This window comes from Neovison vison, chromosome 7, assembly GCF_020171115.1.
Source record: "Neovison vison isolate M4711 chromosome 7, ASM_NN_V1, whole genome shotgun sequence".
Classification (NCBI taxonomy): Eukaryota; Metazoa; Chordata; class Mammalia; order Carnivora; family Mustelidae; genus Neogale; species Neogale vison.
The window spans coordinates 144,949,297-144,963,166 of NC_058097.1; the positions used below are offsets into that span (position 1 = coordinate 144,949,297).

Genomic DNA, 13,870 nt, shown 5'->3' on the forward strand with positions numbered 1-13,870 from the left:
TGACTTGGACCAACATGCTTCAGGACCAGAGAGACCAGGGGCCCAGGTGAAATCAGGGTACCTCAGTATGCCTCGCTCCCGGAGCCCCAGCCTTTTGTGTTATATGACCCCGCTGTGCTCCAGGCTTTGTCTGGCATGAGTCAATTATCACTGATGTTACATTTCATTGTGCAGGAAGCCCTTCCTGCTAGTGGATGGCAGGCAGCTAGCTTTCTCGTCCTTTCCAGCTTGGAGTTAGCTTTTGTTCACAGTCTCCAGTGGGGAAGGAGAAAAAAGGCCAGTGTCATTAATATATGTGGCCTCCATTTCTTCCCGTTGTCCTAAGTGTTAGTGTTAGCAGCCGGGCCCCTGTGGAACTCTGGCAAGACCTAGTTGTGGAGCTCCTGTGTGCATCTCTGGGTATGTGAGAATGCCCATTACTCCACCTGAACATGCACGTGGAACGGGCATTTGAGGGGAGATGGGGTGGAAGGTGGCAGAGATTCAATGAGAACTTAAGGAGAAAGAGCATTTTTTGACAGTTTTCAGAAACTGGAAACTCTGTTTTGCAACTTGCCAACCTCTAACTTTGTGTAGCACATGAAGTCCATTGCATAGCACTGTTCATGCCCCTTACTGTGTAGGTCTGGGGCTGTGCCAGTTGTTTCACAGACACATCTTTGCATTAGTCCATGTTTTAAACGTTCAGTGTTCTTTCATTAACTTTTAAGCATTGTGATTAGAATGCCTTGTACTTCTGGTACCCTTTCTAATCCATTAAGAACTTTCATCAAATTCTTACAAGAGCCCAGAAGATGGCTTTGTATTATTTCCATTTCTGCAGTTGAAAACACTGCAGACCAGAGTGGTTAAGTGACTTACCAGCTGGTGCACAACTAACAGGGGGCCAGAGCTGGGAGGCACAGGTGGACAGCAGAGCTGGCCAGGGACAGGTAGCACGTGGACACACACTGTCAGGGCAGTGTGCATGTGAGAGGTCCTGCAATCATGGTCAGGGCTTCAGGCTGGGGAAGAGAGAGCAGAGGTCATCTTTGGCTCAGGATAATGGTGAAAATCCACACAGAAGAAGGTGACATTTAAAGTGGGCCTTGAAGGATGAGAGAAAGTTTTTTTTTTTTTAAATAGAGAGGGCAGTGGCCGTTTCCACGCAGAGTCATTGCACCAGCAAAAGCCTGGAGTCTGGTGTGTTTCAGGTGTGTATCCAGGGATAGGAGAACTCTCACAGACCCAGTCTCCTGAGCAGAGAGAAGTGAGGAATGTCAGATACCGTGCTCAACAAACACATAATATGCTCTTGGAAAATTGTTTCAAGGAGATACTACCTCAAGTTTCCATCCTCAGGAAAATAGTGCCAGCAAAATTGGAGCAGTAAGACTGGTCCATCTAAAGAGATTTGCCCTTTTCCCCCCACTTTTGTCATCTCAGCAGTTGCACAGCTCATTGGAAAAGCAGCACACGTGCAAAGAGGTTAGGGACAGAGTCCGGGCACTCTGGATTGGACTCATGTTGGAGGTTATTCTCCACCTCTTATTCACTGTGTGATCTGGGGCAAGTTATGGAACCTCTTTTCGTCTTGCAGACGAGGGTAATAACTCTACCTTCCTTGGGGATCTTTGTGCAGATTGAACGATAGTGTGTTTATGGAGCACTTGGTGTGGTGCTTGGCACAGAATTGCCTTCAGAGAATGACAGTGGCTCTTGTTCACTTGGCCACCACCATCACCCCTGGCGCCCAGAACACTGTGATGCCTTAACCTTCCTGATGGAAGGCCTGAGCCAAACCAGAGGTCTGTGTCTGCCAGAGAGGGAAAGAGGGAGCTCAGATGTATTGACTGCCTTGCTGTGTGCAGGCAGGGACAGGGAAGCAGGAGAATGTGATGTGGCCACCACATTCAGTAGCCAAAGAGCCAGAAAACGCCTAGCTGTGGGGCAGGAGACTGAGGCACTCTGGGGAGTCAAAGAGGGACACCACACACTCTATTTGTGAGATTTTAAAATGCTCTTGCAAAATGCTCCTCATTATAAAGAAGTATTATCCCAAGTTACAAATCTGGGTGGCAGGCTCCACGTTAAACTGTCCACCCTCATTTCTCTTGCTGAAGTGAATGTTCCAGGGGGAAACGACCTATCCTAATAGTATATATACAAATTAAAACTCCATTTAGATGTACAGTGGGGACCACCTTCTAAATGACTTTGATCCTAGGGAAAAGAAAATCAGTTCACACAGTTGGTATGCCAGAGGAGATTAGGAATGGGAGAGTGGGCGGGTTGCTCTGCAGAGCCCCATCACACTAAGTCCTGCTAGCAATGGAAATGGAGCCTGGAGACGGGACTTTCCACCTCCCATTGCTTCTAGCATCAGCCAGACCCATGTTTTCCTCCTGGGACAGTTGGCTATGAGAAGGAGGGAGTGGGATGGCTTCTGCATGAGTAGCGAGTCCTTTGCTAACTGGAGTTCCCTTCATACAGAGGGGCTTTAGATGGCTGTGAATAGTGTTGATACGCCCTCAGGTGCAAGTGCCGCTTTCCGCCAGCCTTTACCCCCTCTTGGGAATGGCAGGCACTTCCCCAGGTCTGGTGCTGTTCTGCTAGGACAGGGTCGGCTGCTCACCCCAGCAGAGCAGTTTGAAGAGGCCGGCGGTGCCCACGGTGTCTTCCATCCCTGGATCATCAGTGAGGCCTGATGGGCCACGCGGGTCGGCGTTTTCCTGAGTTCCAGCACCTCCTTGGCCATTCCCTCTGTTGGCAGGGATTTGATCAAAAGCTCCGTGTTTATTCTGATCAGGGCTAATGGGAAACCTGGCCCGTGCGCTCCTGACGGTAGTCTGAGAAGAACTCAGGATTTGGTTTGGGTTCTTGGTGCTGCCATGATGACTGGTATGATCATGATAATTCCGGAGATACAAGATGAGAGTGGTGTCTACTTTGTCCCTGTGCTTTGAGGTGCCTAATCTATAAAATGGCGTTAGTAGTAATATCTTTCTTAAAAAGTTTGTGAGATTAAATGATACAACAAATGTCAATCTTCCAGCATTATGCCATGCACATGGTACGATTTTAATACTTGGGAGCTGTTAGTGCTTTAATGATAATCCTAATGGTGTCTGCCTGCTTCCTTTTCTCCCTCTTGTGTTCACTCCCATGCGCCTGGTGCTGAGGGGCAGAAATGAAAGGAATAGTCCTTGCCCTGGAGGGAAGGCCTCGTGGTGGCCTGACGTAACCTGTCCCATGGGCTCGCTCCCTTTACTTCAGGCTCGAGGAAACAACCCTGTTTATCTGGGAGTGCAGCACCTGATGGAAGAGCAGGCCTTGAGCATGGCTTTTCTGCATCTAGTGGGAAGAACTCTGAACCCGGAAGCCGGAGAGTTGGGCTCAACGCAGTCTCAGGCTCTGCCCAGATGCTCAAGTCAAGTCTGGGTCTTCTCTGTGCAGCGAGTGGGGCGCAGATCCCTGTGACTGTAACTTCCATCTTTGCAACACCCCCCAACACTGGAGAAAAACTCGACTTCTCAGCTCCCTCGAGAAATATCCTTACATCCCTTTTGCAGGGTAAACTCACTGTATAGTTACAGTGACGATGATGATGATGGCGATGAAAACGATAGGAACAAAGAGGTTCATCTGTTTGAGAAAATACCAAGCACCATAATCTCATACACTATCTTCACAACTCCTGGAGCTCAGTATTATTGTCACCATCTGAAAGATGAAGAAAGGGAAGCCCAGAAGAGTTAATTCACCATCGGTCAAGTCCCATCACTGAGAAGACAAGAACCAGAGAAAGAGCACAGGACCGTCCGGCGGCAAAGCTGGTGCCCCTCCCCACTGCACCTGGGAGTAGGGTAGGGAGAGGCTGGGTAACCGGGCAGAGGTAGCCCGAGGGTCAGTGGAGGTGACCTGCCCCTAAATCAGTTATGTATAGAAGAGGTCTTAGTAGAGCCTGTGGGCTGAAAGGTGCCCAGGAAAGACAGCTTTCTTACTCTCTTACTGCAATCATACCAGTTTATTCGGTACAAATGAGATTCCAGCTCTGGTTCCCCCATGACTTGCCGTGTTAACGGTTTCTAGGGCCCTCCGGTTATGTCACTGTTTCTCCTCTGCGTTGACAGTGGGAGTGCCTGTCTCCCTCTTCTGAGGCTGGCTGTGCTTGAACCTCTTACCCCACCTTTGGTTTACAGAAATATTGAGCAGCTGCCAGCAAGCCCTTTCCCACAGCACTGCATGGTGCAGGAAAATGTTTAACTGCACTGGAGTCCATTCTCCGGAAAACACTTAATTTGGGGGTGAGAGACAGTAACCCTGATTGTTGCAGTCAGGTGGATCCAGAGACAGGAAAAAAGCAATATATTTACTTGATTTAAAATGAGTCCCACGTAGTCACCAGTGGGATCCTGTCAGGTTTCTTTATAGCGACTCTGCTTTTAAAAACTGTTTTATCCATTGGGCAAATATCTCTGGTTCCTGTGGCCAAAGTCTGTCAGCTAATGGAAGCATGAGAGCAAAGGGCCCTCGGTGTAAAGAAATTCACGGTGGGCATGGAAAGGGCATTAGAAGGAATATACAGGAAGAAGAAAAAGGTGGTACAACGGCTGGCTTCAACAGATCTTCCCGCAGGTACAGCAGTTGGGAAAATCAGTGTAGCAAAATGACAAAGGTATGACAGATGCCATTTACTGAGCTCCTACTGTGTGCCTGGCAAAATACATGCATTATTTCACTTAATCCTTTGAGACAGATCCTACTAGCTTCGTGTAGCTGAGGAGGAAACAGAGACCCAGAGAGGTGAAATAATTTGTGCAAAGTCATGAAACCAGTAAACGACCCAGCTGTGAGTGCTCTGGAGAGATCCAAACTCGAACCAGCATGTACGCAGCTTTGACTGTGGGGCATCAGCCATGCCTCCGGTAGTCAGGATGTGGAAGGACAGGGGGCCCAGGCTTTGTCCCTGAGAAGAACCCCTTTTTACAAACTGTCTCAGACAAGCAAACCTGGCTATGCTGTCAGCAGGGGCTTTGCCTTGAATTATGTTTAATTGTAACTTAGCTTCAGGTATTGTAACTCACTAGCAGTGCGGTTGTATCAAGAGGAGAGCCTGGACTTTAGAATCAATCAGATCTGGGTTCACATATTTTATCACTTCCCATCTGGAAAGTGTCTTTGGCCAAGTCTTGCAGCCTCTCTGCACCTCCAGTTTTGTCATCAGTAGGTGAGAATAATAGTAATTTTCTCAGGGTTTATATCAGGATTGGATGAAATAACATATGTAATTCCCCTTACTTAAGAGTCTGACACATGGCATGTCCTCAAAAGGGGGATCTCCTCCCCGGGTTCTATCACCCTTCCTTTCTTCCTGTTCCTCCTGAGACTGCATTGTAGAATTTCCCTTTAAGATAAGACAGCATTAAAGTGAGTTTGGAAGCGAGGGAAGAAAATTTGTCCATAATCCTACTATTACAATTCAAAGTCTGATGTCATTTTAACATATGTCTCTCCAGATTGCTTATATGCATATCTGGTTATGCAGAGATGCAGTCAGCAAAAAGTCCTGCCTCTTTTTTCTTCACATTCTATCACCAGCATTTGCCCTCACTGCTGGTGGTCATAGTCGTTTTTGTATAATGATTGCATTGCATTCCAACTGGTACCTATAGTATAATTCAGCTAAGTCGTTCTATTTTCACACATCTAGATTGCTTCCAAATTTTCAGCTCCTGCCTAGCAGTGTGCAGCCCCGTGTATTGAACCTCTGGGTTTGGAACTTGTGCATGTTTTGGCTCTAGCAAAATGAGGTCTGGGACCTGGAGAATGAAACTCTGCCCCCTTATTGCTGCAGTTCTTTCTGTTTTTTGTTTTCCCCATTAAAGGACCATCGTCAAAGAACACCAATGACTTAGATTTTACAGAAATGACATTATTAATTAAAAAAAAAAAACAAAGACAAAAAAGTACTGAACACTAATCTAAAACAGAAAAGTGGGAAGCCACATCACTGGGTCAGTTCCTACTGCCTTTTGAAACCAGAAACTCCAGTTGAATCAACAGTTCCTTGTGGTTATAACCCTCTCCAGTCACTACCAGGAGCTGCTAATTTACTGATGGAAGTGGGTTCGTGCATTAGATTTTTGGAATGAAGGGAAGCGTGCACCGTGACAGGGAAACTCGGCTGTACTTACATCGGCAACTCCTGCATAATGACTTTGTTAATTGCCTCCTGCTGGCTGGGTGTTGGGGGAGGCGGGAGGCAGCTTCCCTGTCTGAACATCTATTGAGCATTTGTCTTAAAAATGTCAGGATGGAGCTTGCACTTTCTCAGCCATCGCTTATGTCTTGCTGGGCAGGAAAAGGCGACTGGAAAATGTCAACCCCGGGATCAGATTGACCAGAGCTGAGGGAATAAGAAACTTCCCCCACCCTATCTGTTGGCTTTCAGAAATCATTAACATTTCAGTGTGGGTGATCCTGTGAACCCGCTACCTTTCCACGGCCTTCTTCTGAACTCTTTAGCATCTTTTCATCTTTTCGTGGAATTACAAAGTAATTTAAAGGGAAACCAGTATCAGCTTTCTTATTTAGGTCACTTTCAGCATACTTGAGAGTTTTGCACAAACAATTATAAATACAAACAACAAAGTGTAGTTTAGATAATCCCGGGAAATGCATTGGTAGTGAGTGGTTACTGTCAGTTCCTCAGGAAACAGGGAAAATGACCATTACAACTTCTGTTTGTCAGTGGTCTGGTTCACCCCTGGAGCAGGCTGGCAATAGCCATTCGTACTTAGCATTTTTTGGATCCATGGCTGTTCACTTCAAATCACGGAGACGGCATGCCTTTACTGCCTGTGCAACTTTGGATTCAGGTAGCTGGGGGCCAAGAAATAGTTATTATCACCAGTGGTCCCCCCCCAGACATTAATTTCAGCCATTTTTGAGGTGGTTTTTTTGTTGTGGTGGTGGTGGCGGCTTTTAGTTTTGTTTTTTGTTTTAATTTGGTTTGGTGTTTTGCTGGCGGTTCTATGTTGCCCATATTTTATCTTATATTTAAAGTAAAACAGTGGAAAAGAGGAAACTTCAGTTGGGAACGCAGGCTCCTGACTTTGAAGCTGGTCTCCGATGTATACTAGCTGCTGTGCTTTATCCATGACTCCCGCCTGCCTAATGACTTTGTTAATCGCCTCCTGCTGGCTGGGTGCTGGGGGTGGGGGGCGGCTTCCGTGTCTGAACACCTCTTGGGCATTTTTTCTTAAAAATGTCAGGATGGAGCTTGCACTTTCTCGGCCATCACTTATGTCTTGCTGGGCAGGAATAGGCGACTGGTGGTGTTGGGTAACTTACTTTACCTCTCGGAGGAAATCAGAGCACGTCACTGTAGCTTTAATGTTATTCCACTCTCCCCATGCACAGTCCCCAGTAATGATTCTTTAGCCTGTCTTTACATGAGGATTAAACTGGGTAATTTAAGGCATTCGCTGTGTAGTACAAGCGGTGTCTAAAGGGCGTGTCTCTTGATCGGATGGGGGGCCCCAAATGTGGGGGCGAGGATCCGGTGGAAGCCGGTGGTGGCGCTGGTGGTGGAAATTCACCGGCAGCAGAACAAAGGAGCTAGAAGCTGATTGAATCCCGCCGGGGCAGGACAGCCCAGGACAGGCTGCCTACAAAGAGGCAGTGGGTGAGGGCTGCATTTAAAGGGGGAAGGTGAGGTGGGATGGCGAGGAACTGCTTTCTCCCTTCTTTGGTAACTGTGCCTTGTTCTCGGTACTGCACTGGTCGTTTAGGGCCTGTGCGTATTTTGAGGTGGGTCACCCAGTCATTCACATTCCTTTGCTCAAGGCTGTTTGCCTGAAAATGGGGTCCACAATCCACACGCAAATGATTCCGAGTTCTGTTTTGCTATTACTGTTCTGATGGTGTTCAAGGACCAAAGAAGAGTGGATGCTGGAGCTTCTGTGTTCCTTGGACGGGCTGGGGCTGAGCGTGTGTTCTGCCCTTGAGGAAGAGGAGAGCAAAGCAAATTGTTCCTTCGCTCTTCCCCTCTCCCATACCCTGGAACTACAGAGTCTGCCAGCCAGCCCACAGTACAGCCAAGGAATCGAGGGCCCTCTAGCTCCACTGTAGTTCAGACAGAGCAGAGAGGAAGAGTCTCTTCTGTTTTGGCTGTAAAATGGCAGTTCCTAGTTGAATGTCACATTTCTGTCTCCACATCATCCGGCTTCTCTCTCTAAATATTACCTTGAACCCTGTGTTTGGAAGCCGATTCTTGGTGGCCCCATGGTTACTTCCCTACCTACAAGCCTCCAAAACTGTTTCTGGACGATGGAGTCTTCCAAGAGAGCCCAGGTTTGCGCTGGATCCAGAACTTTGCTTTCCGAGGTGGTGAGAAGGAGCAGAGGGTACGGCCAACCTCACAGTTGTCTGAGGCCTCTGTGATTGTGGGTAGTCGGGGCAAGGCCGAGAGGAAGCTTGGGGTCAGCACCTCCCCGCAAGCAACCGTGAGCTGTCCTGCCCTAATTAACTTCACCAGGACACGAGATCTTGTGATCATGTTCACCTCTAATACTTTTTCCACTGGCTTTTCTTCCCCCTCAGCGTATTTTTTTAAGCAAGGAGTTGGTTTTGCATCTTGTTAAAATAAGAAAAAGCTTTGACAATAAAAATGTTTCTCTTCACAAAGCTGTGAGAGTTCTATTCATTCTGGGATTACTTAATTCTCATGACCTTTAACAAGACAGCACTTCTGCACAGTTAGATGAGATAATTGATTCTAATGGGGAAAGCAGCGCTGCTCATTTAACTGCACGTATCCGAGTTGTCCTCCGTTCAAACAATTTCTCCATTACCTTTGGAGTTGCCAATATATAGATTAAAACAGTAAGAAGGTAAGCAGAAATGGGAGCTAATTCAGTCTTGGGAAGAGCAGAGTTTTCATTTCTTTCAGACAAGCGAACTTTTATTATTATTGACAACTACACAGAGATAACCAAGAGCAGGCTAGAACACCTCATTTAGGGCCCAGGACCTAGCATATGCTCAAAAAATGTCGGCTGCTCTTGTGTCATTATTATTAACAGTCTGAATAGAATGGTTAGAAAAGACAGCAGTCCCCACACATATGTACAGTTTACAAAGTGCTTTGCCATATATGATCTCATACGACACACTAATTCTTTGGAAGCGTTTTCTCCCCACTTCTTGGTTGCAGCTAGGCAATGGCATCAGGATCCCAAACCAGTTTCGTCCCCTCTGGTCTAGCATACTGTCCCCTGCCTGGCAGTAACCAAAGAGAAAGTGAAGGGTCTGATTCTGTCTCTGTTACAGAGCACTCCCTCCGGACGGAGTCGAGCTTGTGTGCGTTCCCTGGTGGGCTCGTGTGTGGACTACATGTCAAAAGGATGTGCTGTTCTGGTCTCCTTTACAAGGTTATTTGTGTCTTAGAGGCAGCCACAAAGTCCCTCAAGACCCCCAGCAATGACCCCTCCCACAAGCAGACCAAGCAACCCAGGTCTGGGTCCTCCTCACAGAGCCCTCCTTATGAGCCTTGGCCGCACGTGTGGAAGGTGTTGTCTTTTTTTTTTTTTTTTTTTTTTAAGATTTTATTTATTTGACAGAGAGAGATCACAAGTAGAGAAAGAGAGGAAGGAGCAGGCTCCCTGCCTAGCAGAGAGCCTGATGCGGGACTCGATCACAGAACCCTGAGATCATGACCTGAGCCGAAGGCAGAGGCTTAACCCACTGAGCCACCCAGGCAGCCCAAAGGTGTTGTCTTTATCGCACCGGCCTGCCTTGCTCAGGAAAGCCAGCCGGGGGAGCCTGGGCTTCAGGCCAGAAAAACTGCAGGGGTCTGATTGTAGGGTTTGGATACCTGCAGGTTCTAGTCTAAACTCTGCCACATGGAGACATTTAACCCTCCCTGTGTTCATCAGTGATGTTGTGTTTAATTTGTTCATCTGTAAAATGGGGTTATTAATACTCACCCTTCAGGATTTTTGTGAGAATCAAAGGAAATACTGCATTTACTGCCCTCAGCTCAATGCCTGACATGCGACAGGCGCTCAGTGAAGCATAGTTTTCTAAGCATCTTAATTAACCTTCGGAGACTTAATGTGCACATCTGCACATTGGGTCTGGCAGGGCTGCCTTAAGGATTAGATGTGAGCTATACAAATTTCCCAGTGCACGTCTAGGCATGCAGTCGGTCCTCAGTAAACCCAATGACTATGGGTTTCAGATCTCTGTACATCCTTTCCTGGTTCCTCTGGCCCTCTTAGTGGATCAGCCACCCCCTCCTCTGGGCCTTCTATTCCTTCTGAGTAGATTTGGTTCTTTGTCCATCTTCCCCACTTGACTGTGAGCTCATGGAAGCAAGGACTGTCTGATTATGTCCTGGCTCTCCAGAGTCAGCCATAGGTCCTGGTATAGAGTGGGCTTCTAGAAAATATTCATCGTATGAGAAAGGAGTGTTATTGTATACAAGATACTGCTTAATTCTGTATATGAGGAATCAGGGCAGGCCTCCTGGAAGAGGTAAACAGGGACCATTGACAAGTCTTGGTCCTAAGATAGGATTTAAGCAGACATTATGCACTAGACTACAGACATTTTTGTGAACAAGATTCCTAGCCTTTCCAGCATCATGTATGTTAAGGGACAAGTCCATTCTTTAGCATCTTATGGTCTTTTCTAGATTGTTGCACAAGCCTATTTAGCAGTTGATACCTTAGAAAAATGGTTTTTTTAAAAGATGTTATTTTTTTTTATTTATTTGGCAGAGAGAGTACAAGCAGGGGGAGCAGCACAGAGGGGGAGAAGCAGGCTCCCCGCTGAGCAGGGAGCCCAGCATGGGGCTCGATTCCAGGACCCTGGGATCAAGACCCAAACGGAAGGCAGAGACTTAACCGACTGAGCCACCCAGACACCCAAGAGAAAGTTTTTAAAACAGAAATACATGTACATTCTACAAAATAAAAAAGTACAATAGATGCAGAGTGAAAAGCAGATTTCTCTCCTATCCCTGATTTTTAACATCTCTTTCTGTCATAGGCTGCACCTTCTGTAACCAATGTCTTTCATCTCCTTCAGAAGTGTTCTATACATATATAGGATTTTTTTTAACCCTAAGATAGTATTTCAGACACACTCTTCTGCATTCAGATACACTATTCAGAAAAATACAAAGAGCTTCCACACACACTTTTTTTTAATGGTTGCATAGTATATTGCATGAAGGTAACTTCTCAGCCCCTTTTTGGTGAACTGGTTTCCAATATTTTGCTACTACAGACAGTGCTAGAGTGAATAACCTTGTATGTACGTTTAGTATGTACGTGAGTATATCTGGAGGAAAATTTCTAGAATTTTCTAGAAACCCTGGGAACTTTTGAGTCCCAGGGTAAAAGGTATGCTTAGTATAAATTCGATAGCTTTTTTCAAATTGTCCTTCATAGGGTTTGCACCAACTTATGCTCCGGTCAGCAAAGAATGAGAGGCTTATTTCCTATTCTCTGTCAATGCTGTATAATTTTAACCTTTTTTTTTTTTTATCTTTGCCAAAGCATATGTGAAAAATAGTATTTCAAAGTTTAACTTACATCTCTATTTTGAGTGATATCAAGGGTCTTTTCATATGGTTGAGAGCCAATTGTATTTCTTATTCTGTAAACTCTCTGTTCATAGTTCATATTATATGCTTACTGAGCTGTTGGGTTTTGGTTATTTGTAGGCGTTGTTTTTATATTAGTGAAATTAATCCCTTGTGATTCAAGTTGCAAACTTTCCCCCAGATTATTTTTCTTTTGAAGCGGAAGGACAAGACTTCCTGTACCTCCCCCCATCCCTGTTCCTCCCCCCGTTCCTCCAGAGTGTGAGCCCTCAAGGGCACAGTCTGGGCCCTGAGAATCTCCATGTCCCAGGCCCCCAAGTAGGGCTTGGCATGCAGGAGCCCTCTTCAGGGCTTGTTGAACTGAGCTGAACTGATTTCCTGCGTTCCCTACCCCACCTGCCCTCCCCTGTGGCTTGGGAGTTCCGTTTCCACCTCCGGCAGAAAAAGATGACTTTTCTCATTGCTCACCACAGCCATGCACCTGTTTGGCCTAAACTGGCACCTGCAGCCGATGGAGGGGCAGATGTATGAGATCACGGAGGACACAGCCAGCAGTTGGCCTGTGCCAACGGACGTCTCCCTGTATCCATCAGGGGGCACTGGGTTAGAGATCCCTGACAGGAAAGGCAAAGGAGCCTCAGAAGGTAGGGTTGCTGTGTTGTCCGTGTCGTGAGTTCTCTGTGTCTGCCTTTGAACCGAAGAGGTCTTCATTCCATGCGTCACGTGCCTGACTCACAGCTCCGTGCTCTGGCTCCCCCTCCACCTCTCTGCACTCCACGCCGGCTGCCCGTCTGCCTGTGTCTTCATCTCAGTTCCTTGTCACTGTGAGCTCATAGCGGGGCTTGGGCAGCAGTCATGGTGCTCGGTGGTATCCCATCTCATGCCTGGAGGGAAGCATTGTGGGCTTTCACACTGCTGGGGTGGCTGGCTTTGGTGGTGTGGGATCAAGTTGAGCCCTTCTGGAGCAACCTCTTGGGGGTGAACGGGCATCTCCAGAGGGGGGGGGTGTGGTTAAGTGGGTAGATGGTATGTTATTGAAATACCCTTGGTCTTGGACCCTTGTGGTGTAATGGAAACACCAGTTGAGGGATTCTAGCGTTTACCAACCATGTGACCTTAAGCAAGTCACCTAATTTTTCTGGCCACCAGTTTCCTCATCTGCAATAACATTAATCATTAGCGTTTATATGGTTTGTTTGGTTCAAAGCTTTTTGTCAAGAGCTTTTCACATTTAATCCTCTCAGAGATCCTGTGAGGTAAGTGTAATTATTTACACCCACTTTAGATGCAAAACCTAAGCGGTACATTAATTGACTTGACCAGAGCCGCATAGCCAGCGGGTAATGGAGCTTGGCATAGGAGCACAGGTGCGGATGACTCCAGAGCTCTTGCTGTCTCCCAAAATTGTCCTCCCTGACTCACCCAATGGTTACAAGACTCTGAGGGAGATACAGGTGAAAAATCCCATTGTACAATGAGACATAAATATTTTTCCATCAACAATGGAAGTGGTGGTGACATTTGGAGTTTGACATCCTTAAATGGGACATTGGTAGACCCATGTTTTGAATTTTCTTAAAGGTTTAACATGCCACTGACACAGATTCTTTCACTGTCTGCCAAGAGAGGCAGAGACTTACAGAAACGGTAGTAGGGAAAGATGGCTGCGCTAATAAGCCAGTCTCATTGTCATTCTGGGCAGGTGTGGGCCTCCCTCTCCTGTACCTGGTGTGCCCTGTTTTATCTCCCAGGTGTTAACCTGTCAGCACAGTGGTCATATCTGCCTCCAACCTTGACTGCTTATATCTCGTCTTAGTTCACTTTAGGGTCTTAGCTTCTGAGCTTCCCTGCCCCTTTAAGGATTTGCCTTCCAGGAGTCAGTTTGGTTAACAGGGTACCATATGCTTGGCTCAGGTAGCTACTCTGAACCTGCGAATGATCCTGAAGGCCGAAATCAACTTTTTTTTTTTTTTAATATGGAACACTTCATGAGTTCGCATGTCATCTTGCGCAAGGGCTATGCTAATATTCTCTGTATTGTTCCAGCAAAACCAATTCTTGACCTGTGTTTCTTAAGGAAAGTAAGAGTGGGAGCATTTCTGTGGAGCCAAACCAGAACTCCTACCTACTTTTCCTGGGGGCAAATCCAGTCTTCTCTTTTACAGATATTTTAAGAATTGAAACACTGAATAAGTTATACTTTCTTTGCCCTTTCATAGAACATGGAGGGAGCATGGATGGGGCCGTGGGAAGAGCTCTGGGTTAGGAATCAAG

General features: G+C 46.6%; 1 protein-coding gene and 1 non-coding gene across 2 annotated transcripts in view; one reads left to right on the forward strand and one right to left on the reverse strand.

The window, feature by feature from the left end:
- Nucleotides 1-13,870, forward strand: part of TENM4 (teneurin transmembrane protein 4) — a 379,161-nt gene that overhangs the window by 173,567 nt on the left and 191,724 nt on the right. The window contains exon 7 of the mRNA XM_044258440.1: nucleotides 12,070-12,240. Coding sequence (XP_044114375.1) covers nucleotides 12,070-12,240 — 171 coding nt within the window. The remainder of the gene's footprint in view (nucleotides 1-12,069; nucleotides 12,241-13,870) is intronic.
- Nucleotides 13,567-13,673, reverse strand: LOC122914819. The gene has a single exon (XR_006385891.1). It is a non-coding gene; the product is annotated as a U6 spliceosomal RNA (small nuclear RNA).